Here is a 26944-nt window from a genome sequence, read left to right as displayed (position 1 = left end):
AATATCATAAGAAGTATCTTTCAAAGTATGAGGAAGCTACTGGTGGATACAAGTTCTCCAAAATTCTAATTTTTTTCTCAGAAAGTCAAATTTTATGATTAACAACAAATATTTTCAGTTTTTCCCTTCAAATGTAAGCAACAAGCAACAATTTTCCTCTGGTGGTTTTCAAACATTTCTATTTATTATAGATGAGTTTTACTAGAATACATCCAGGCATGGTTTTGTGTTCCTCTTACTTGTGGCTCTGCAACCTTCTCAGATCTATCATTTCATGTTTTTCACTACATTTGGGGAGTTTGGGCCATTATTTCTTCAAACATTTGCATGCCTCTTTCTCATCTCTCCTTCCAGGGCTACCAGGACATACATACTGGCCTACTTCACAGTTCCCTGAGGTTTTGTTCTTTTTCTTTTTCCAGTCTTTTTTCTTCCTGGTTTTTGGACAGGGTCACTTCTACTGGGCCTCCAGGTTTGCTATTCCTTTCTTCTGCTATTTCCAAACTACTTTTGAGCCCATTTGGCATGTATGGGCACTTTTTTTTTTTTTTTTTTTTTAAACAGTAATTGTGTGTTTCAGCTCTAGGACTACCCAGCTTTTTTTGTTTTTAATAGTGTTTCCATAGCTCCACTGAGATTATCTCTGTACTTATTCATTCATACCATATTTTCCTTTAATTCTCTGAACACACTCTCCTTTAATTCTTTGAACATATTTAAAATAGCTGCTTTGAAGTCTGCTAAATTCAAATCTGGCCCAATAGTTTCTTTGACTGCCTTTCTCTTGGGTATGGATCACATTTTACTGCCTAATTGCATTTCTAATATTTTTGTAGAAAAATAGACACTGCAGATATAGAAACTGAATTCTGTCATGTTTTTCTGAGGACTACTGGATTTGTATTCTATTAGGCAGTTATCTTGCTTGGATTCAAACCACAAACTCTCTCTAACCCATGATGCTCAGTTGCTTATAGCTCTGTTTTGTCCTTGTGGCTGCCAAACGCTGCTTTTTTAGTCTGACTTCCTACAGGTCTCCCCTGAGCCTGTAACACATGAAACTCAGCCAAGGATTTAAGCAGAATTAAGCTCACCTTCTCTATAGTTTCCTTGCTTGTGGGAATTGCTCTAATTTCTACCTGTTTTATTGGCTTTGAGATCTATGCTCTGACACTGCAAGTAGAATATTTCATTTAACTGCATTTTAACATCTAGTACCATTTAATATGCTCTTTTAGCATTTATTATAAAGCAAGCGGACTTCATAAAAGTCCTATAATAGAAGAAATAAATTACATAGTGAGACTCAGTATAAATATCTCACTCAGTATTCCTGTGTACATATTTGACTATTTGAAGGAAAATACTAATTCAGACTGATAAAAATTTAACTAGATAAGATATTATTTGGATTTCTGTTACTCTAACTCTCTTCCAATTAACAACATTCAGGTTTTGTTATTTCCTAACTTATAAGATGATCACCATATTGTTTGTACTGCATTACATACCTTAATGCAGGACAATGGCAAATGAATTTAAGTTAGCAATCATTCCTTTCAGAAACAACTTCAACCTACTAGAAGTGTAGGGATGATGGAAAAAAGTCACTTTTATGTTGATCTTTCTTGTCCTTTGGATCATTCTTCACACGGTCAGAAATAAAAGTATAAAATATATCTATATTATGAAAAATACAATGTGGCTCTTTGATAGTTTTAATTTATTAAAATAAAAACACTATCATTTATAATAAAACAAAGCATACAAAAAGGTCACTAACTGTCATAATGAAAACATAAAGCACCACACTCATTTTTATCCCCTTTTGGGATTATCTCCATGAGAACATAAATATTGATATACCTCCCACTTCCCAACTGTGACATCTCAGTGTGTTAGGACACCATGGTTAGAAACTGATAGCAAAAAGGAACTATTTAATATTTAAGCATTTTAGCAGGAAAGTAACTAAATTTCTACCTTAGAGACGCCATACCTGACAGCAATGGGAAGGGTGGTTGAAGGGTAAAAGATTTGAAGGTAGGATATGTTTAAAAACCATAATCATCCAGCTGAAAAGAGGGATTCAGTGAAGGAAGCGGCCACAGAAATGGAGGCGGGGACATGTCTGAGAGATGTTTTGTTTTATTTATTTATTTATTTATTTAGACACGGAGAGAGAGGGAGATCACAAGTAGGCAGAGAGAGCGGGGGAAGCAGGCTCCTCACTGAGCAGAGAGCCCGATGCCGGACTTGATCCCAGGACCCTGAGATTGTGACCCAAGCCGAAGGCAGAGGCCCAACCCACTGAGCCACCCAGGAGCCCCATGTCTGAGAGATGTTAAGTTTTCCCTCCTTACGGATCCCTCACGGAATCCCACCAGATTCTGTGAACTACATGGGTACATAATATACTGCAGAAAATCAATATGCACAGAACCATAACTGCACATCAAATATGGTCCAAGAAAGCCACTTGGTAAATACTGCAAAGATGCCTTACAAAAACACTTTTCTTCAACACATGTCTATTAAGAAGCTATTATATATGCCAAAGACAGACACACAGATCAATGGAACAGAATAGAGATCCCAGAAATAGACCCTCAACTCTATGGTCAACTAATCTTCAACAAAGCAGGAAGGAATGTCCAATGGAAAAAAGACAGCCTCTTCAACAAATGGTGTTGGGAAAACTAGATAGCCACATGCAGAAAAATGAAATTGGATCATTTCCTTACACCACACACAAAAATAGACTCAAAATGGATGAAGGACCTCAATGTGAGAAAGGAATCCATCAAAATCCTTGAGGAGAACACAGGCAGCAACCTCTTCGACCTCACCCGCAGCAACTTCTTCCTAGGAACATCACCAAAGGTAAGGGAAGCAAGGGCAAAAATGAACTACTGGGATTTCATCAAGATCAAAAGCTTTTGCACAACAAAGGAAACAGTTAACAAAACCAAATGATAACTGACAGAATGGGAGAAAATATTTGCAAACAACATATCAGATAAAGGGCTAGTACCCAAAATCTATTAAGGGCTCAGCAAACTCAACACCTAAAGAACAAATAATCCAATCCAAAAATGGACAGAAGACATGAACAGACATTTCTGCAACGAAGACATCCAGATGGCCAACAGACACATGAAAAAATGCTCCACATCACTCAGCGTCAGGGAAATACAAATCAAAACCACAATGAGATACACCTTACACCAGTCAGAATGGCTAAAATTAACAAGTCAGGAAATGACAGATGCTGGCAAGGATGTGGGGAAAGGGGAACCCTCCTACACTGTTGGTGGGAACGCAAATTGGTGCAACCACTCTGGAAAACAGCATGGAGATTCCTCAAAAAGCTGAAAATAGAGCTACCCTATGACCCAGCAATTGCACTACTGGGTATTTACCCTAAAGATACAAACGTAATGATCCAAAGGGACACGTGCACCCGAATATTTATAGCAGCAATGTCCACAATAGCCAAACTATGGAAAGAACCTAGATGTCCATCAACAGATGAATGGATAAAGAAGATGTGGTATATATATACAATGGAATATTATGCAGCCATCAAAAGAAATGAAATCTTGCCATCTGCGATGATGTGGATGGAACTAGAGGGTATTATGCTTAGCAAAATCAGTCAATCGGAGAAAGACAACTATCATATGATCTCCCTGATATGAGGAAGTGGAGATGCAACGTCGGGGGTTTGGAGGGTAGGAAAAGAATAAATGAAACAAGATGGTATCGGGAGGGAGACAAACCATAAGAGAATCTTAACCTCACAAAACAAACTGAGGGTTGCTGGGGTTCGGGTGGTCGGGAGTGGGTGGTGGGATTATGGACATTGGGAAGGGTTTGTGCTATGGTGAGTGCTGTGAAATGTGTAAACCTGGAGATTCACAGACCTGTACCCCTGGGGATAAAAATACATTATATGTTTATAAAAAAATTAAAAAATAAAAAAAAAAGAAGCTATTATATGTGCCAGATACATGACTAGGTTCTGGGGATGCCTAGTAATGAGACAAAGTCCTTACCCTAACAAGAAAATGAGTTCTCCTAGGATATTACCCATGGAGAAGCATAGCATGAAAGCCAGGCTCTGCTATTTCTGGGGAACAGCCAGTGAAGAGGGAACTGGCTCCACCGGTCCTGCCTGCCACCTTATAGAATGCAGCCTTCAACTCATGGCTCCTCTGACATGGAGCTAACTGATCGCAGATCCTGACGGTCAACATGCTTCTCTTCAGGTACTTCCCGGTTGGAAGCTGCAACCACTCCTGCCTCACTGACTGATCACTCGCCCACCTCTCCCCCCAACCTCAGCTCCAAACAAGAACCTATAGGTGCGACAGTGTCACACCTATACTACTCTCTTCTCTCTTTACAGCCCCAAGAAAGAAGGTCTCACACACAGAAATCAGGGTAACCTCTATGAACTGGCTGTTCCTGAGACAGAGTTTCAGAACCTCGGAGGAAAATATTTCACCTAAAATAAGAATGCCTTTTCCTAAAATAGTTACTTGGAAGACTCAATTATAAGTAGGACAGAAGAAAATACCTGAAAAAGAAATGTAACACAATTAGCTTTTACTTTGTTTTCGGTTTTGATGATGGCAAGAAACACAGATATGAAGTGTCACCCTCCAACAATAAATTCACAAAGGGCTCTGACACACTTTATCTTACTTGATTTTCAAGCCCTATGAAGTAAGAAGATAATTACTGCTCTTGTTCTCAAAATGAAAAACTGCGATTCAGAGGACTAAATAACTTAACCAAGGTCACATACACCTGGACGTATGCTAGGCCTTCTCCTGGATCACCCTGAATCTCAACTCTCACCGTAAAAATCTCTAGATTTGTCACTTGTACAATTCTTTCTTCAGAATCAAGCATATTCTATGAGCTTCATAAAACACAGAGTGCTGCTTTCAGTGTACCCTGCATGTACCCACCTCCACTCTGACTGGCCTGGTCTCCCAAGCATGTCTCTGGTGTCTCTTGCCTGCAGCCCCACACCAGCCTACTCACCAGACTCTGTAACCATTCTTCCCCTCCTTCTAATCACATCAACTGTCTATGTTGTAACTAGAATGTTGTTGTTGTTGTTGTTGTTTCATTAAGGTTGAAGTCTGATCGTGTTTTCACCTGCTTACAACCTTTTAAGACATAATTTCATTCAAGTCCTAGAACAAGACAAGCCCCCTCCCATCTCAACAACATGACGCCAGGTATTTTTTTACTAGAATTCTTTTCCACTTACTATCGTCTGATGTGCGCGGTGTTCTCTGATACCAAACGTGGTGTCTTTTAAACACCAATTTTCCAATGCCAAATGAGTGTACCAGTAATTCAATTCTGACACTATACAAAGTCAGCAAAGACCCCACAGGTAAAGGGCTCAGTCCCACGAGACATCAAATGCCAGGTGCAAGTGGGGTCCCCAAATGACCTGTACTTCTTCCTAGCCAACTACAAATTCAGGGATTCTCACAACCTCCTCCTCAGGTTTGATAATTCTCAAGAATGATTCAGATCTCAGTACAGTGCCCTGCTATGACTGCCAGCTTATCTATTATAGAAGTGACAACTCAGGAACAACCAGATGGAAGAGATGCATAGAACAAGGTATGGAGTGGGGAGAGGGGCAGAGCTTCCAGGCCCTCTCCAGGTGTGCCACCTTTCTAGCACCGTGACATATTCACCAACCTGGATGTTCTCAGAATCTTACTGTTCAAGAGTTCTTATAACTCCATTTCCAGGCCTAACTTCCTCCCAAGAGAGAGGAAGTAGGGCTAGTTCCCATCCTCTAATCCTGTGTTCAGCCTCTCTAGTGACCAGGCCCCCTGTTGATGCCCTGAGTCACCTCATTTGCATAAACTCAAGTACACCGGACAGGGGATTCTTATGGGTAATACAGTACTATCACTCAGGAAATTCCAAAGATTTTAGAAGTTCAGTGTTGGGAACCAGGAATAAAGATCAATTATATTTTTTATTATACAACACCTCATTAATTCCAAGTCATCTGGTCTTAGAGTAAGCATTTCTAAACATCAGTTCCTCAGTAAAACTTCCTTCAGATTTGTTTCGGTGCTATACCTTGAGCGAATTCCCTATTTAATGTCTGTATTCCTTCCTAAGCAGTAGGTCCCACGGGAGTAAAGTCCATATCCCACTACTGCTATTGGAATAAATGTCCAGGCCCAAGATGGAGGCACTCCTACCTGGGGAGCCATGGGAGCAAATCAAAACTTTTGGGTCCCTGTAAATGCTCTGCTTGACCAGAGATGCACTATATTGAGTCAGCTAACCCCAAGCATCAAGCCAACTCTGGGCTTTCTCACCCAGAACAAGACTATGTGGCCCCAATCAATCAGATACTATTTTCCCTTTTCCTTGTTCTTTATTCTTTATCCTATCAATGCTTCCTGCCATAAGTCCCATTTTGTACTTCTCCAATAGCAGACTGTCCACTTCGCAAAATGTTAAAGCTTGTATAACCTAAATTGCCTTCTTTGAATATTTTTTTTAAATTGCTCACTACTGTAATCAAAAAGCATACAACAGGTTCTCAAATATTTGATAAGTAAAAAGATATTTAATGTGAAAATACTCAAGTAGAATATGACTTTATTATTATTAATGAGTGTATAAATACAACTGATAGAGGTTTAACACTGGTTAAGTTAGAAATCTCATCAATTTAGATCTGATCATAGGATTTTTATGATAATTGTCAACCACTTACGTCTCAGATTCCTCAGGTATAAAACAGAAATATTTTATAGTATTTAGGCATAAGGAAGCTGATGAGAAGCTTAATTGCAGCTGCTTGGAAAATATGCAACCAGCTTCTTAATAGGAAAAAAATGAGTGGTCAGTAAAGAAAAATGAATGTGTGATAATGCCTATAAAACAATATAAATTGTGTTTAAAATTCCCTCTAGAAGATTATGTAAGAAAACTTCAGGTAACAATCAATATACACACCAAAGGCTTATCCATACACAGAGAATCTAGTTACGGAATCAGATATGAACAAGTCCTTGACCCTTACATTCATTCAAAAAATATGGGAACCTCAAACACTTCCCTCAGCTCAAATTAATCATTTTCTCAGAGCTCAGTATATACAGCCCATCATGGGAAGGCAAAAATAAATGAGTTAGGGTCTTACTTTTGAGAACTTTAAAATTTTAGAATAGAATACTATTTAAACTTCCTTCAGCAGACAGATAGCAGAGAGAGCCAGACGGTACATCTAAATACATTTCTTTTTTTCTTTTTTTTTTTATTTGACATAGAGATCACAAGCAGGCAGAGAGGCAGGCAGAGAGAGAGGAGGAAGCAGGCTCCCCGAGAGAGCAGAGAGCCCGATGCGGGGCTCGATCCCAGGACTCCGAGATCATGACCTGAGCCGAAGGCAGCGTCTTAACCCACTGAGCCACCCAGGCGCCCCTCTAAATACATTTCTATACATGCTGTATTTCCTTTCCTTCTTTTTCTTTCTGAGGGCACGCATAACTACAGCCAAAGCAAAAACAAAAGTGAAATCCTAATGCTAAAAGTGAGAGAGTACAAAATGGCCCAATAAGAAATGTAACACACTCAAAGCTTGATAAAAAGAAAACACAAAGTGACATAACTCTAGAACACCTCTGAGAAGCGGAGAGGAGGGCTGACAAGGGAGGGAAAGAAAACAGATTATTTCCTTGAACTACACACAAAGAACCATAGCATATTTTATTAGGCCAAAGACCTTGAATGTCTATAAAGTAACAGGGACTAAGATTTTATTTCAATCATTTCACTAAGGGGTGGAAACGGAAGCAATACTACATGCCGTGGATGGAGAGACACACATGCTCGCAGGTTGTGATCATCAGTGAGGAAATCACCTCCAAGTCTAAATTACCTGGATTGCCTTCCTGTATACTATGCGGCATTCCACAAAAATGTGTAAGATAAGCCCTAAGAATTGTCTTCAGATTTGAGTTACTTAATTCCATATAGGATTTTTTTAAAAGACTTCCCATAATGCATGAATTAAAAGCAGAATGCCAACTCTGACACACCAAAATTTCTTAAGGGAAAATCCCAAAATTCATAATCAACTATTTCTGATCCTGAAAAAGAATGTAAAGATGGTGAAAAAAATGTTTAGAGAAAAATGAGGTATTCAAAATATATTTTGTTCTCACTAACAAAACTTCAAAACAACTAAGAAAGCACTGAGATGATACTTCATAGTTTTGAAATTTAAAATAAAAATTCTGATTGCTAAAGACAGCCAGCCAGCCATCTTCAGTAGTTAGAGATCGATTCATTTTTTTGAGATTTACCCAAGCTACACATTCTAGGTACGAAGTTCCTGAGTGAAAAAAAATCACTGAAATGGTTTTTCTCAACTATAAGCACAAAAGGGTTAATGATATTAAAAGCTGAAAGTCAGCATCTACTAGGGTCCATGTGCAGAATAGTAAACACAGGAGCAGCTGACAGAGAGATCACTGCTCCTGACCATAATGCCAAATTTTAATTGCCTGACTCCTCCACTTTTTAATAAGGATGTTGTCATACTCATTAAAATATTTTAGAATATTTTCAGTTTCTGGCTCTTAGAAATTTATTCCATAATAGCAATGTTGGGCTTTGGCCTAATGCTGATTTTTATACTCAGTTGCTTGGTATCTGGCCAAAGGGTGTCTTTTCTGCACTTCCAATATATATACTGGCTGAATTGCACTTGAAATCTGGAACTCTGGTCAAGGGTTCTGGACTGAACAGTTATGGGGCTCTTGTTCAGAAATCTGTCCTTCCTAACTTCTGGCACTTACCGAACAGGCATAGTGACTCAGAGGAAGGCAACACATTTCAGCCCTGGCCATCTAATCATAGAGGAAACTGAGGGAACAAAGGGAACACAGGATGTTGGGAAATTATAAAAGCATTATCCGGGGGAACAAGGAGGAGAATTTAGGCAAAGGCTACCTGTTTAGAGAATTTCTTTCTTAAATCTAGTCAAGCTTACCCAAATCCCACCCAGTACCCTCTTTATTTTTCCCAAGCGTTCCAAAACAACAGAAATATCTGATTGAAAGGCTATGAGGAAGTGATATAAATAATACATGAAGTGAACACAGTTAAGAATGGCAGGCGAAAGGCTGGAACATGAATATTCAAACCCTCAAAGAGCAAATCCCAAATTTGGAAGGATCTTCAGAATTTGGAATAGTCACTCAACTATGTACTTGCACACTAGCTGTTTGCTGAGCATTGCTAAAGAAGAAGAATGTAATCTGAAACACGGCATGACAGAAGAGACTATGATTCAGCATTTTAACCTTAATAAGACTTTCAACAAAATGAAATTCCTCCTAAAACTACCTTACACAAAATTCATTATTCTTCCTAAATTGCTTACTGACTCGCTTACTTAATATATGACTATCTCACAAAGCTCTGAAAGATACTGAGAATGCGACAATTTCATAATATCCTATTAAATAATGGTGCTTCCTATTGTTGATCATCTTTATTTCTCATCCTCTTCTTTCCAGAGGAAAGTTACATCAAATAGGATATTAAACAAAGTACAAATTCCAGTTTGCCATTCTTGTCACAATAATGAACACTTTAATCTACAATGAGTCACAAGACCCTGATTTGATTGTCCTACCGGCAGCTGGCAGTGTGTCCTTGGGCAATTTACTAACTCTGGGAGCTTGTTTCCTCATCTGTATAATCTAATCACTGTCATCTACCATTCAATGTTGCTTTGAGGATCAAATGAGAAAGTACGAGAAGTCGTCTGTGATAATGTTTACCATCATTAGTAGCAGAACTGTACAAATAACAAAAAGACATTCCAGCAGTTTGGTGGTCTCATCCTTTTTAGGTATCCCTCTGCTTTCTCCAAACATTAATTCTAACATGGGCAATAATATGCAATAGGTTTAAATCTCCTTAGGAAGCAGTGTATTCATAATAAAAAAATAAACAGAAAATTATACACAAAAAAGAACAGAACTAAAACTATCAATGTCAGAATGTTAGCAAAGGTAGCTCAAGAATAAATAAAAGAACTACTTTGTAAACCAAGTAGTAAATAGTTTGATGAATGGAATATTATTCAACAATGACAAAGACTGATACAGGGGTGAATTTCAAATGCACCTTGCCAAGCGAAAGAGAATGGACCCCAAAGGCTATATACTGAGGGATTCAATTTATATTAAAATCTGGGGGGAAAAAAACAACAGAAAACAGATCGGTTGCCAGATGTTTGGGAGAAGGCAGCAAGAAAGAATTTCTTGGGATGATGATGTACCTATATTGTTTTACTTTGATGGTTGCAGATGCACGCCTCTATGTATTTGTCAAAATCCGTAAGTGAATACCACAAATAATGAATCTTACATGTAAGCTAATAAAAGAGCCCCCAAATAATATTTTAATGATCTTTAAAGGTATTCACAATGAATCAGTAAATTATGAAGACCATACTAATAAAAAAATATGTATAGAGGAAACTTTGGGTGGTAGGCATAGATTACAGAATTTTTCCTTTTTCTACCAATCAAAAAGGGTCCTACAATGAGTAAGTAATATTTTTGAAGTCAAAGAGACAAAATATTGTTTTTTAAGATTCTAGAGAGGCTTGTAAGGACTCTCTAATATGACAACAGTGGGCTTTTTTTTTTTTTTTAAGATTTTATTTATTTATTTGACAGAGAGAGATCACAAGTAGACAGAGAGGCAGGCAGAGAGAGAGAGAGAGAGAGGGAAGCAGGCTCCCTGCTGAGCAGAGAGCCCGATGCGGGACTCGATCCCAGGACCCTGAGATCATGACCTGAGCCGAAGGCAGCGGCTTAACCCACTGAGCCACCCAGGCGCCCCAACAGTGGGCTTTCAATCGGAAGTTCTTAATGTAGGATTCCTGGAAGGCACAAAACTACTGAAACAACATAAAAAAATTCTTAGTATTCATATATATACATTTTGGAAGAAGAGTCATATCTTTTAAGATTCCATGAGCCACCAACCATCCCTGAATCCTGTTCCTGGTCAAGAACTAATGCTTGGTACAACTATATTTCTTGGGGCTACATTGATATTAAGAACACAGACCTCATATTAGACAGTTGGGAGTTTTTAAGAGGGTCATCCATTCCCAAAAGCCCAGAATATGAATTAGGTTTCAACTGCCAAATGGTACATGCCAGTCTCATAAGAATTGTTTCAGGCTGCTGACAAGCAGAAAAACACAGAAGTCATAAACTCCCCATTGTTAAGGGTGAGAATTCCTAACAGCAATTCATAAAACAGTCAGAGTGAGTGGGATCAGGTACCCCTCTGTCACATGACTATCTTTGCAATCTTTGGCCAAACTTCTAATTTCTCTGGGAGAAAAGGGAAACTGTAACCACCAGTAAGACTCTAGCTTTAGAGCAACTGAACATGGACAGGATGGGTTTCAGTCACATGCATGTTTACTTTTACCACATTCCTCGCAGTTTGTTCTACCAATTCATTTCTCCAAGGGTCACTCCAAGCACAACCTCAACTTCTCTCAGCGAGCTAGTGGAAAACTACTCTCAGCAGGGACTAAAACTGGTTCATGTTTGGTGAAAATTAAATAGCAATTTAAAATTAGAAATAAATTGAATGAATTCAAGTTCTGACAAATGCATATGAATGAATCCAGTAGAACGTGAAAATTCACTCACCATGAACATACAAAAAGCCAAAAATGCTAAGCAGTGTGTGAAACATCCCCTACAAATATAAAAGTTACAAACCATGATGGTATATCTTCTAGGGAAACAGGTAATTCTGATATCGCTGACAAACATTCCCATCCCAAACCAACTTCTGTTAGCATCGTGTCCAGCGGGGCCTCAGTTGCCTCTGCTAAGACCACCCTGCTCTCAGAGTCAGCCTCCTTATAAAAGCAGATCATTTCCAGTGGGCTAGCTTTAAATAAATTGTCCATTAAAAAAAACACAATAGGGACGCCTGGGTGGCTCAGTTGGTTAAGCAGCTGCCTTCGGCTCAGGTCATGATCCCAGCGTCCTGGGATCGAGTCCCACATCGGGCTCCTTGCTTGGCGGGGAGCCTGCTTCTCCCTCTGCCTCTGCCTGCCATTCTGTCTGCCTGTGCTCGCTCGCTCTCCTCTCTCTCTGACAAATAAATAAAATCTTAAAAAAAAAAATTTTTTTTTAAAAACACAATAAATATGTTTTTGCAATAGAAATGTTTTATAAATAATAATGCAATATATTATTATTATTATAAATAAAATAAATAAATTATAATTATTATATATAAATAAAAATGCAATAAAAATGTTTTCTTCCTCATTTTCTCTTGCTCCCTCCTGCCAGTATTTTAAACACCAATGATTCAAGGGGAAGGGAGGGGAGGAGAGATAAAAGACATTACTTTGGAAATAGGTGGTTCTTCAAAGTTAATAATAGAGTTAGCAAATAATTCCAATCCTAGGTATACACCCAAGAGAAATGGAAATATGTTTCCACACAAGAACTTACACACAAACAAAACCTGTATGTAGCAGTATTATTCATAATAGTCCAAAAGTCTGAACACCCAAATTTTCTAACAAATGATAAATGGATAAATAAAATGTAGGATATCCATACAATGAAATGTCACTCATTAATGAAAGAAATGAAGTGCAGTAGCCTTCATCCACGGTTTCAGATCCCTGCAGCAAACCATGGGCTGGAAGTAGACGATCTCCTTCTGACACACTGTCAGGTCCACGAAGCCTAGCCCTATGTCACAATGCCTACGTCATTCCTTTCACTGCATTTCATCACGTAGGCATTCCGTGATCTCACATCATCACAAGAATAAGGATAAGTCCAGTGTAATAAGCCTTAACTTCTACCATAATATAATGTTGGAAATGTTCTACTTTATTGTTATTAATATTTTATTGTGACTATTTATAAATTAAGCTTGATCACAGGTATATATAAGAAAAAATAGTATATATAGGGTTTGGTACTATCCACAGTTTCAGGCATCCATGGGTGGTCTTGGAACATACTGCCAGTGGATAAGGGAGAACACCACTATACACACACACACACACACACACACACACACACACGTCCCTACATTACTGACCGTGTTAAATCTGGAGATACTTTAGGAGCAGTAACCTTTGTATTTCTCTTTGTAACACTCAAAGCCCCTTATCATGAGCACTTTGCACACAGTAAGCTCTGAGAAAATATTTGTTACAAAAATATAATGTAGAAGTTAACTGTGGTCCTAGATTCCTGGACCAAGTGAGACAACCAATATATCTTTCCCCTTAAGATTTGTATTAGAAGACATTCAGAGGTTTTAAATTTCAGCTTCTATATTTGTAGACAATTCTTCGTCATAGTCCTTCCAAGGTTAAAACTGTAAGCAATATATATGTCCCTACAGAGACCTCATGAAATATTTTACCCTATTTTTTCAATTTTGTGAATATTCTGGGGTTGTGTTGAAATATATCTAAAATACTTTAAAAAGCACATCCCTTTGCTCTGAATAAATGAGAAGCTCATAACCATATGCTGCACTCTTAAATATTTTATTTGCTAATAAGTAACTTCTCTATAAGGAATTTCTCTTCTATGGTCTTTATCTGAATTATAAACAAGGGAAAAAAGGTAGGCCAGTCAGCACAAATATCTGAAAAGCACAAATACAGGTAATTCTAATACAAAGGAAGAAAGGATACATGTCCTGCAGGAGAATCTGTAATTGAAATGCAATAGAAGCTCAGCCAACAAACGGAAGGCCTGCTCTGGCACTAGGAGGGCATAGTGGTGGTGGCAGATGTTAAGGAAAGTTTTATGAAGAGCATTGTTTAAGTTATGCTCAGGTTAAATAAGGAATGGAACATGTAAAGGACATGAAGAAGGCCATTTCAGGTGAAGGCATAACATCAGCAAAGACAAGGCCATCAACTGTGTAGGCACATAAAAGGTCAGTCCTAGAAAAGTAACTAGAACAAGGTACTTCCCCACTGTCCTCCAAGCAGATGCAGCCCCCTGCCAGAGTGCACGGCCTGGGAAGCAGAAGACCACTTTTAGCTCCCACTGAACCCCCTCAGCCAGGCATTCTCCCCGACAATTAACAACCAAATGGGGGAGGAAGGGATCGGGCTTGTGTGGGAAGAACATACAGGGGCAGTGGTGGTGGTGACCAGGCAACTTCTGTTAAATCTTGGGTCATCCACGCTCACTGTGTGCCCTGACTGTATGAAAGCTTTACTATGTGGGGATTAATATGGTATTAATAATTAAGTAATCATAACGAGGAAATAAATATAAAGTGCCTTATACCAAGCTTAGCCAATGCAGGCACTCAATAAATGACACAAAGTAGTTGTTTTGGCAGAAGGGAAGCCGAGGAATGTAAATTATTCTAGGAAGGTAGACAGGCCTGGGATCCGGGGCTAATGTGTCTTTGGACTACTAAGGGGGTAAAAATATCTGTATTAGGTAGCTTTTTTTAGCCAGGTAAAGTTTAGGATTACAAAATAATTCTCAGTATTGTCTTTATGTTGAAGCAAAACTGCCCAAGTACTTCATTTTATTCTAATATTAAATTACCAATTTGCATTTTCTTTTGTGAAATGATAATGATGGTTGTGTGCTTTTATGTGTGCCCAATGGAGAAGTAACCAATGGTGGCAATGCTATGATATCCCTCATTTTCTTTTTAAGTTTTTATTATTTTTATATATTTTATTACATTGTATTTTAATTATAGTATTTTATTATTTTTTTTAAAGAGGGGATGAGAAAAAAGGGCGGGGGAGATGAAGAAAGTATCTTAAGCAAGCTCCATACCCAGCGCAGCGCCCAACATGGGGCTCAAACCCATGACCCTGAGATCATGACCTGAGCCAAAATCAAGGGCTGGATGCTTAACTGAGTGAGCCACCCAGGCTCCCTTTCCTCATTCTCTATTGGTTTTGAAATGCAAAAGTTTGGGAATCAGTATACTCCTGAGATCTCTGTAACTGGTTTTATAACCTACCTAAGGGTCATAAATTTTAGCCCAAGATTACAAATAATGTAACAGATGTCTACTGGAAAAGTCAAATAATTTGTAACCTGATACAGAGGAGGAAAGAAAATAATAAAGGTAGTTCCAGAATAACTGGAGAGAAAGGACTAATAGAGACCAGTTCATCTGTGAGGTTCAGAAACTTAACCAGAGGCAGGTGAAAAGTGAGAATAAAAGAGAGGTTATTAAGGACGTACCCAAAGACAGCAGCTTACAGCTAAAGTTCAGAACATTGTATTCAAGAACATTTGGGAACACCGGAATTTTGGGTGGCCTGCTTACAGACAGGATGATTTAAGAAAAACAAACAAAAGGAAAGACAAAAACCACTAAAAATGCCCACAATTAAGTATGATTATTCCTACAGAGCCAGTCCTCACACTTTATGTCACGTATCACAGTGTGAGGCACGTGCTTCCTCTACAAAATACCCAGAATTATTTTAGTGTTGATGAGGTCGTCACTCTTTGGCACTGGGATGGGTTTACATGGAACAATTGTCATGACTGTATTTGCTTGAATGCTCGTGAGGGCAAGTTTCTGATTTTCCCGCTGAACATGTGACTGACACAGGCACTGGGTGACCTCACTCCGTGACTCTCATCCCTCTCGTGCAGCAAGTAATGTGTTTTTCAGTTCACTTCCCAGAGACTCTCAACTTTCTATTGGTCAAGCACTGCTTTCACACTATACATGTTACAGTTGTGAGGGAAGGTGAATTGTGTGCAGGAATGAGAACTGAAGAGCGAAACTCTGATGGGCCCATGTACATGGAGAACCACTGTCCTAGAGCTGTGGTCCATGGCCTACTAGGAAGCCAAGATGGGTTGTAAACTTATTAAAAAACACAAGATCTCTCTGCTGTTCTTTAAAGGAATGATTAACAATTCCCTGTATTTTTTTTTCATATAGTTCTAAAGGTTATTTATTGGGAAACTATGTAGCCAAATTACTAGGGATTAGTAAAATCTGGTATTCAAAAATTAAGGGTCACTTGGTTATCACAGATTTATCCCTCTTGTCTTAGTTTAAGTAAAATTTTCAATTATTATTTTTCTTCAATTATGAAATCTAGTTTCTTTAGTATTATCATTATCAACTGAGTTTGTTCATTAATTATACAGAGGTGATATATGTTTGCTCATTTTGGGCTTTTCCTCAATTTTCTTATACAGTGACATGTTACTGGTGATATTCCATCTGTGAGAATATGCACTATTTAAACAACTTGCCATCTACCATCAGTACAGGGTAATAAAGTTGCTATGGTATTTTTAGGTTTACATGGCATACAAATCATATGCAAGCTCATATACTGTGCCCCATTACTGACACTAGTTTATGAATACCTTAGTATCTCTATTCTGAATTTTTGCATTCTGTATGCATATTGTAAATTAATGCTGTTATATGGATGGTTATACTTAAAAAAAAAAAAACTTCCTGAAAACAAAAAATACTATTGGAACTTTTCATTATTCTGATCTTCTCCAGTTCTTTATTATCACAGGTCATTACAGGTAGGGCAGTGGTTAGGATGAGAACAAAACACGATGGAATCACTGCCTTTCGGCATCAGAATGGCAAGTTAAAGATTAGAAGGGTCTCAAAGAGATATTTGGACCTCCATGTTCACTGCAGCATCATTCACAATAGCCAAGAGGTAGAACCAAAATAGATGTCCACTGACAGATCAATGCATCAACAAAATGTGGTATAAACATACAATGGAATACAATCCAGGCTTAATAACTTAGGAAGGACATTCTGACACATGCTACAACACAAATTAACCTTGAGGACATTATGCTAAATGAAAAAAGTCAGTCACAAAGGCAAATACTATATGAGTCCACTTATATGCATCAAACTCTTCTGACTCTTCAAGTCAGAAAATTGAATGGTGGATGCCAGGGGATGGGAGAAGGAGGAAAAGAAAAGTCATTGTCCAGTGGGTATCCTACCACAGTTTAGCAAAATGAAAGAGTCGTACAGATCAGTTCCTGACAATGTGTAGGTAGTCAACACTACTGTACACTTAAAAATGGCTAAAATCATAGATTTTGTATGGTGTATTTTATCACAATTAAAAAAGGTTATTAGGGGCGCCTGGGTGACCCAGTCAATTGCATGTCTGTCTCTTGATTTTGGCTCAGGTCATGCATGACGTCAGGGTCACTGGATCATGTCCTGTGGCCGGCTCCATGCTCAATAGGGAGTCTGCTCAAGATTCTCTTTTCCTCATCCTCTGCCCCCCTAAAATAAACAAATCTTTTTTAAAAAAAGATTATTAGCTAATATTCTCAACTTTATAGATTACAAATAAGTACAAGCAAATACATGCTGACCTATCGAGTTTAAGCAAATTCCCTAAAATCATAAAACAAGTTAATGGCAGAACTAAGCCTAGATCTTTCTGCTTAGTTCTTAGGTAGAACTAAGCCTAGATCTTTCAATCTTCCAGTTGAGGCCAGACAATGCCACTCTCATATAAAAATTACATGTCTACAAAGTATTTGGAAAGAGGTAGGCACTCAATAAAATTCTTTCCTTCCCAGCAGAAAGGCAACCGAGATAAGACATCAAGATGGACTTCCTATTCTGAATGGACTTGAACTCCTGAGTAGGCCTCAGTTATAGAACCAGTATGATTTCAAAACAGAATTCAGTGACACTTGTGATAAAGACCACGTATGATAATTGCTTTATCAATAAACTGTAGATTGGGTTTTCCACCTCAGTATCAGACAACTTCCAACTCTGAAACCTGCACAGGTTAGTATTTTAGGACAAGAGAGAAATGGCTAGACAGATACCAATGCATACATTTATCATCACTCACAAGAACACATCACGGGAAATGGGCCTAAACCAATTCCTTCTCAAATGGGACCCAGAGGGAGAAGAGTTAAAAAAACATGCATTGGCAAGAAAAAATATGAGGGACTACTGCCCTAGAAATCACTAGCTCCAGATACCAGGATGGGGCTGCAGGGATTCTTAATTCTGGCTCACTAGTATCTTTGTTCATTGGTTTCACCTTTTAAGAGTACAAGTGGTCAGGCTAGAACTCTTCAAAATGCATCAACAACCAGCAAGAACTGCTTTATAACACTTCTCCTTAGCAGCAGCTATCTTATGTATATGATCTGAAATTAGCAAAAGCTCTCAAAGAGATATTTGTACATAGCAGAATATAATCACAGCAAAATGGATCTCTTACTGAAGTCCTTTTCAATTAACCTGCCTCTTCAAGGTCTGACTCATTTCCTCAGAACTCTCACTAGGGTGGCAGAATGTATACAAACTTTCCAGAACTACTCAGTAAGTGGAGGACTGCTCCAAGGAGGAAATTGATAGAACTTTCTTTTTGGCACTAACGGTTTATTACAAACCACAAAAGAAGAAAAAAACAACTTGGAATTCTGGGCAGCAGGCTGATAACTTTTGTTTTATCTGGAAAAGCTTTACTGAATTTTTCAAAACAAAGACAGCTGGATAACAAGCCCTGTGCATGTATATAGTATCTGAGCATTTTCACTTAAAATGGGACTTAGATGTTTCCTTAACTACTTCCTCTATATTATTCAGAACTACTGGATTTTGGATTAAAATGCTAATCTTTTTTGACATATGCCTGAGATATATTCCTGTGCTATAACAATATTATTAAGCTGAATTATTTCCTTCTTATAAAAAGTAATCTAAGTTAGGACATAAACTGTGGTAATTTTATAAGATGGATGCTAAAATCAATATTAATGTGTTACTAAAATATAGAAAGATAATTCCTTTATGTCTGAAAGCTAAATTACAGTCCAGCTGTTACATAACATAACATGTAACAAAAAGAAAAATAGTGAATCCTTAATATCCAGTAAGAAATAACATTCTGATTTTGGGAAAAACTCATTTAATAAGAGACTAAAGAAAAGTTTTCTGATCTCCTGAGTTTACAATCCAAGGAGAACATACAAAATTTCAATACATCACAATGGGATTAAAAAAAACAAAAAACAGATTTCAGTATAACACATATTCATATTCTGAAAAAGGTTTCTGAAAAATATTACACCAGCTTCAGAAAACTCTTATACCTTATAAAATGGTGAATTTTATTGTTCAAGCATTTCTAAGAGCAGTCCCTCTATGCATTCTTTCTAATTAGCCAACTCAAAGTTGTTTCTATTAATCAAAGCAGGTATTTCTAACCTCAGTAGAGTTAAATTACAAACTACCTAAAATTCCATCTTTTTCTTATTTTGAAATCCCCAAGATAGTCATGATCCAAAATAGGACACAGCATAAATGCCAACTACAAATTCGATATTGTAAAAAGTTTCTAGATAGGTGGAAATTTTCACAGAAAAGGAAGGAAGGAAGGGAGGGAAGAAGGAAAGTATGGAAGGAAGGGAGGGAAAAAGGAAAGAAGGAAGGGAGGGAGGGAAGACGGAAAAGCAGGAAGGGAGGGAAGAAAGAAGGAAGGAAGGAAAGAACTCAATAATCTTTATAGTAAATGAAGAGTCTATTCTTCAAATGTAAAGGAATTCCAAATTGCCCTCCAAGTTCCCTTAATATTTCATGTGAAGTATTTAATTGAAAAGTCACTTTACTAGAAGTTTTAATCTTTTTTAGGTGGTGAAGCATTTTATAAAAGAATACAAATACTAAAGAGTATGCCTAAATGAGGAAAATACCATTTTCTAAGGCATTCTGCGTCTTGAATTCTCTTAACTTCGTCACCTCCCCCATGACAATTTCCCAACAAAAGAATCAAATTTTTATTTACAAAAATTAACAAGCCAGTTCTAAGATAAACCATGAAAATATTTTCTTAAATCTGCTTCACTATTCATTTTAGGCTTCTATTTTCAAGTACAGCTGAAATAAATTACAAATTAAAATTAGAAAACTCATGATCTGCAGCACACAGTAAGCAATGGCTTATAATCATGAACAGTGACTGATAAAACTCATTTTAAATCATACAGATACATCTTAAATTTTACAAAAGAATCTCCATCTGAAGTGTATGTATGTATAAGAAGATTAAAAATCTCTTACTATCAATTTCCTGCATCTTTATCATCTTCACCTTAAAGACAGTAAGAATGAATTAAGATACTTCAGCTTTACTATAACCTAATTCTCACTATCCCTGCTGGATAGAAAACATCTCAGCACCAACCTATTACCTCCTGTGTGACAACATGACACGTGCAGTCAAGGTGTATTATTCCCATGATCTCATTTACATGCTTTCCTTTTTTTACTGAGACATCAAGTCACTAATCCATGATTTTAATATCCAAATTCGATTTCCATAAAATTCACCTGTGCGGTAAAATCCCTTCAAGAACTGAAATTCCCTATTCTCTCTCGTAACAGTTTGTCACAGTCATTTGTGAGTTTGAACAGAGATTCAATTAAGATAATCAATTTTCCATTCAGCAAGACAAAAGCAAAGAAAATGTTTTGTTTACACAGGAGAAACATATTTTGAGGAGATGAATACCTGGAAATCACAGCTAACTCATCCAGTGCATAAATTTGCATGAAATTTCTTATCTTCCATTACTTTCTCTGTTTGGAAAAAAATAGGTAATCTTGCATATCAATCTCTTAAATATTCTATTTAGCAATCAATACTGCCCTGATACGGAACTGACAAACAGCAATTTCTGTGCATCATTCAGGTACTAGGCTGAGATTTCAGCCACCTACCCATGTATAATTAGTTAGAGATAAGGAATTGAGACTACAATCCCTAGTGACCATGTATTTGAAAGACAGTTTATTTTGTGCAGTTTACCAGAAGAATAAGGTAAGTAAACAAGCTACTAACAGAGAAATGATAAAATAAATGTTCCAGTGCATTTTCCTAAAGGTTTGGGGAATATGAATAGAAAAACCAATATAATTATTTAAAGGTTAAAATTTATAGGTTAAAAAAAAACAATGTAGAACATAAATATTGGTCTAATGAGCAAATCAACAAATGGATGAAAATGTGTTAGAATTTCACATTTTACAGATAAGAAAACAGGATTAAAGAATTTAGATATAGTCAGTGGTAGAGACAGAAGACAAATCTTTGGATTTTAATACAAAATTAACAAAAAACTTTTTCCACAAAAGACAATTTAATGAAGCATCTCTGTCTTTCACCAATAGAGAACTACCAAATCAATGATGTTAATAATCTTCAAATCAGTATAAATCCTCACCAATCACTATATCAGAGAGGTCCTGTATGAATTTATGTAACTCTCATGTGCACATCATCTTTTCCTTTCTTTCTTTAGCAAGTATTTAGTGACCATCTACTATATGCCAGTTTAATGGATGAAAGATATTTATATAGTAAATTACTTTATTAGTGTGTACATATACATACAAAAGGAATCTAAGAGGACCATAAAGACTTCACAGAAGAGTTCTGTCCTGAGGATGAGTTAGAATTCACAGAGCAAATAAAAAGAGAGAGGGGCAGGAAAAACAGTCACTTTCAGTGCAATGAAGGATGGGAGAATAGTGAGATCCTGGCCTAATAAAGTATGCAAGGGCTAGCTTGAGAAGGGCCTGTTCAGCAAATCTGGAATAAATTCACGGATTATATTAATTGTATATTCATAATAAATTCATAAATTATGAGCCCAAAGTTATCAGCCTTGTAAAACTAAGAACTTCTTTGATCATAAAAAAAGAACTGGGGGCTAATATCCAAGATCTATAAAGAACTTTTCAACTCCGCAGCCAAAAAATAATCCATCAAGAAATGGGCAGAAGACATCATCAGACACTTCTCCAAAGAAGACATACAAATGGCCGACAGACACATGAAAAAATGCTCCTCATCACTTGCCATCAAGGAAATACAAATCGAAACCACGATGAGATACCACCTTATACCAGTCAGAAAGGCTAAAATTAACAAGACAGGGAACAACAAAGGTTGGTGAGGATGTGGAGAAAGGGGAACCCTCTCACACTGTTGGTGGGAATGCAAGCTGGTAGAGCCACTCTGGAAAACAGTATGGAGGTTCTTCAAGAAGTTAAAAATAGAGCTACTGTACAACCCAGCAATTGCACTACTGGGTATTCACCCCGAAGATACAAATGTAGTGAAAAGAAGGGGCATGTGCACCCCAATGTTCATAGCAGCAATGTTCACAAGAGCCAAACTGTGGAAGGAGCCAAAATGTCCTTCAACAGATGAAAGGATAAAGATATGACTCATATATACAATGGAATATTACTCAGCCATCAGAAAGAATGAATACCTGTCCTTTACACTGACATGGATAGAAGTGGAGGGAATTATGCTAAGTGAAATAAGTCAAGCATGGAATGACAATTATCATAAGGTTTCACTCATATGTGGAATATAAAAAACTGGAGCAGAGGATAATAGGGGAAGGGAGTGAAAAGTGAATGAGCAGCAATCGGAGAGGGAGACAAACCATGAGAGATTCTGGACTCCAGGAAACAAACTGATGGTTGTGGAAAGGGAGGAGGGGGAGGGGGAGGGGGTAACCGGGAGATGGACATTAAGGAGAGCATGTGATGTGATGAGCACTGGGTGTTATATGCAACTAATCAATCACTGAACACTACATCAAGACCTAATGTTATACTACTATATGCTGGCTAATTGAATTTTTAAAAAATCTGGTTTTGAACTAAAAAAATTTTTTTCAATTAATTAAAAGAAAAAAAAAAGAATTGGGTAGATCCCTCCATTCTCATCTCTCCCCAAACAATAGTCACTGTGCTTTTGTCATCTTTGAGACCACATATAGTAACAAAACTTACTATGAATTGATATCTATCTTCTTTATATATGTGCTATACGTATAAACATACAAGAGTATTACTTGAGCATAAAAAAGAATATGGTCTAGACCTGTCTCAGTTGGTTTGCAATGGAGGACATTTATGCTAAGTTTGTGTCTCAGAAAATCAGCAAAACCCGCTGGCGACTGGTACCTCCAGGAAGCCTGCAGACCGCGGATACCTTCGCTGCGGGCTCTTGGGACAATGAGGAAAATTATGTTTCACTGTGGTCTATTGGAGATTTTGGGAACTTGGACTCTGATGGAGGGTTTGAAGGAGACCATCAGTTATTGTGTGATATCAGACACCATGGCGATGTAATGGATTTACAGTTTTTTGACCAGGAAAGAATTGTAGCAGCTTCATCAACAGGATGTGTAACAGTTTTCCTTCACCATCCAAATAACCAGACTCTGTCAGTCAGCCAGCAGTGGACAGCCGCTCACTACCACACAGGTCCAGGCAGTCCTTCCTGTGGCAGTGCACCATGCACAGGTATTGTGTGCAGCAACCCCGAAATTGTCACCGTTGGAGAAGATGGTCGGATAAATCTCTTCAGAGCCGATCACAAGGAGGCGGTGAGAACCATAGACAATGCAGATAGCAGTATACTCCATGCTGTAACCTTCCTTCGAACTCCTGAGATTCTTACAGTAAATTCAATTGGGCAGTTAAAAATATGGGATTTCAGAAAACAAGGAAATGAGCCCTCTCAGATATTATCACTGACTGGTGACCGAGTACCCCTCCACTGTGTTGATAGACATCCCAACCAGCAGCATGTTGTAGCTACTGGTGGCCAGGACGGAATGCTGAGTATTTGGGATGTTAGACAAGGCACTATGCCTGTGTCTCTGCTGAAGGCTCATGAAGCTGAAATGTGGGAAGTTCACTTTCACCCGTCCAACCCAGATCATCTATTTACTTGTTCTGAGGACGGATCCCTCTGGCATTGGGATGCCTCCACAGACGTACCTGAAAAATCATCACTGTTTAACCAAGGAGGAAGAAATAGTACTTTTTTGTCTCACAGCATTAGTAACCAGGCTAGTGTTCACCAGTCTCTTATAAGCTCCTGGCTCAGCACTGATCCCGCAAAAGACCGTATTGAAATCACAAGCTTGCTTCCCAGCAGGACCTTGTCTGTGAACAGTTTGGATGTTTTAGGTCCTTGTCTTGTTTGTGGAACTGATTCAGAAGCAATTTATGTTACTAGACAACTTTTTTCATGAAAATACTGTCATTACAAGATTTCAGGTAAAGCATATTGTTAGCCTTTCGAAGTACAACTTCTCTGGAGATTTTTATTATTGGAAAATGTGAAATTTGCAAAGGAAGCTTCAGTAAACCATTGGTAATATCGATGCCTCGTTTGGCTTTTGTCAGTTGAATGTTCCCATAGTTTCAGAGTCAGAGAGAATGCTGATGGCAAGAGAATTGGAATCTGTGGAAGAATATCAGAGGGATCCTTTTGTTGATGTAGACGTTGCCTTCAAACAGGCTATTCTTTTTGATGTTGGGGGACTTCATAATTTTCTCAAACCACTAACAGGTTCCTATTTTTAATGACACTATGGTGGCTATTACCCCTCCCTGGTGGCCCAGGCCAATGTTAATGTTTATCCTTTTTATGGTAGATATTTTCTTGAATCTTCCCATATTTTATTTCCTTAATAAGTTTAATAAACTTCATAAAGAATTGAGTAAAAATGACAAGCTTTTGTAAAAGTGTTCACATTTTTTTAAAGGTTTTGTTTTTAAAGAAAAGTTTTTTTTTTTTTTAAAGATTTTATTTATTTATTTGACAGAGAGAGATCACAAGTAGATGGAGAGGCAGGCAGAGAGAGAGAGGGAAGCAGGATCTCTGCCGAGCAGAGAACCCGATGCGGGACTCGATCCCAGGACCCTGAGATCATGACCTGAGCCGAAGGCAGCGGCTTAACGCACTGAGCCACCCAGGCGCCCTAAAGAAAAGTGTTTTGACAGGTTCCTCTGTTAGAGTAGATTTGAACAGAACTTTCAACTGCTTAGACCCAAATTCATTTTTCTTGAAAAAGGAAAAGTACATTTTTCCTAAGGATTTTTGCTTTTATTTAGTTTTAAAAGATAGTTCAAATGCTGAACTGGATGTTGTGCAATAAAGTAGAATTTGATATTAATAAGAGAGCTGACTTCCAAACTAAAAATTGATAGATAACATGTATGAATGAGTATGATGATGTGGTAAGAGTAGAGAATTTTGCTGTCTTTGTCCTTATCTACTGTGTTAATGATAATCTAACCTGTAGGTGTTTTGTTTATTTTTTAATATAGTTGACACGGTGTTACATTAGTTTCAGGTTAATGTGTCGTGCTTAAAAACAATGTTGTGGCATTGTCTTTCTAAAGTTAGTTAAGTGTTATTGAACGTGAAGACCTTAATGACAAATCACTGTTATTATGCTATTAAAGTGTGTATTCATTTACATTAAAAAAAAAAAAAAAAGAATATGGTCTTGCCATTTGAGACAACATGGATAGATCTTGAAGGTATTATGCTAAGTGAAATAAGTCATTCAGAGAAAGACAAATACCATATAAGTTCCCTCGTATGTGGTATCTAAAACACAAACAAACTAAAAACACGACTCTTAAAAACAAAACAAATAAGTGGTTGGCAGAGAATAGGGGGGTGGGGGGATATGTGAAGCAGATAAAGGGAAGAGGTACAAACTTAGAGTTTTATAAAATAAGTCACAGCGATGATAATTACTTTGAATTTAGAGACCCTTTTTACAGTGCATATTTTTGCTAACTCTAATAGCAACTACATGTATTTTCAAGTTAGCAGTATGACGTATAAGACAATTATTGAGTTGAATCTTTTTAGTTAAAGTAAATTCTTTAAAAATGGTGGTTGCAAAGGCATTATTGAGTGATAATGTAAATGAACGAAGTCACTGATACACAAGTTTAGATATATAAAAATCTCTCAGAATACTTAAATATAGCTTAAAACATAATTTGTTTCGAAGATTTTATTTATTTACTTGAGAGAGAGAGCACAGAGGGAGAGGAAGAAGCAGACTCCCTGATAAGCAGAGAGTCTGACTCAGGACTTGATCCCAGGACCCCGAGATCACGACCTGAGCTGAAGGCAGATGCCCAACTGACTGAGCCACCCAGGTACCCTTAGCCTAAATATAATCTTGACCACATAAAAGATGAGTAATGAACAGCTCCCAATACTGCAGTGAGTGTCATTGCTATAGGAGTCAAACTGCAAGTACCGAAAAGGCTTGAACTGAAATGGAAGACCTCGGGGAAGGTGGGAAATGGATTTGAGATGAGCTCTGAATAATGCACAGTATATAGAAAGATGATGAGCAAACACACATACACACATGTGTGCACAAGTGCTAGCAAACATAGCATAGTGAGAGAAGCTGATACCAGAGCATATGCACACTGGAGGGGACAGAGCAGTGACATACAGCAGTGCAGAACTCAACTTTAACCTCCGTTACAGCAGATGTGGCCCGTACATCTGAGTTTTTCCCCCCAGTCTCAACCTTCCGCTCTTTCCTTCTGTATTTCCATAGTTCTGCCATCATTTCTAAACATATCCACCCATCATTTCACTGTAAGTGTTCTCCTGGGATCCCTCCACCCTCTGTGGAATGGAATTCAGTGTAATTAAATAAGTAAACCAACCTGTGGTGGGAATGTAGGCAGAGGTCAGGTTATGGAGGACCCAGGATGGTGAAGAATAGTTTCATAAACAAGGTTTATACAGGTTCTTAGGCAGGGTAGTGGCATTAAAAAAAAAAAAATGGCATTTAAAACATTCATTTCTAGCAGTAAAGCCAGTAAAAAAAATTTTTAATTTAAAAAAAAAAAAAAAGTGGGAATTGGTGAGGGTATGTCCGGCACCACTGGAGCCACGGGGACAATGAGAGATACCAAGAACGAAGACACAGCTCTGGAACAGGGGAGGGCACTT

At 37.8% G+C, this 26944-nt stretch overlaps 2 protein-coding genes across 2 annotated transcripts in view; one reads left to right on the top strand and one right to left on the bottom strand.

Annotated features, from left to right (window-relative positions):
* DDX10 (DEAD-box helicase 10) overlaps positions 1-26944 on the bottom strand; it is a 271491-nt gene that overhangs the window by 41746 nt on the left and 202801 nt on the right. The window lies entirely within an intron of this gene.
* LOC125079189 (nucleoporin Nup43-like) lies at positions 23037-24194 on the top strand. Its single transcript, XM_047692651.1, has one exon. The coding sequence runs from the start codon at positions 23052-23054 to the stop codon at positions 24192-24194; it is 1143 nt and encodes a 380-aa protein (XP_047548607.1). The 5' UTR covers positions 23037-23051.

Source organism: Lutra lutra, chromosome 10 (assembly GCF_902655055.1).
Source record: "Lutra lutra chromosome 10, mLutLut1.2, whole genome shotgun sequence".
NCBI lineage: Eukaryota > Metazoa > Chordata > Mammalia > Carnivora > Mustelidae > Lutra > Lutra lutra.
This window is presented reverse-complemented; position numbering and strand designations above follow the sequence as displayed.

What these genes read in the sequence shown, in the direction of transcription:
- LOC125079189 (XM_047692651.1), top strand. Translation starts at nt 23,052, where the DNA reads ATGGAGGACATTTATGCTAAGTTTGTGTCTCAGAAAATCAGCAAAACC.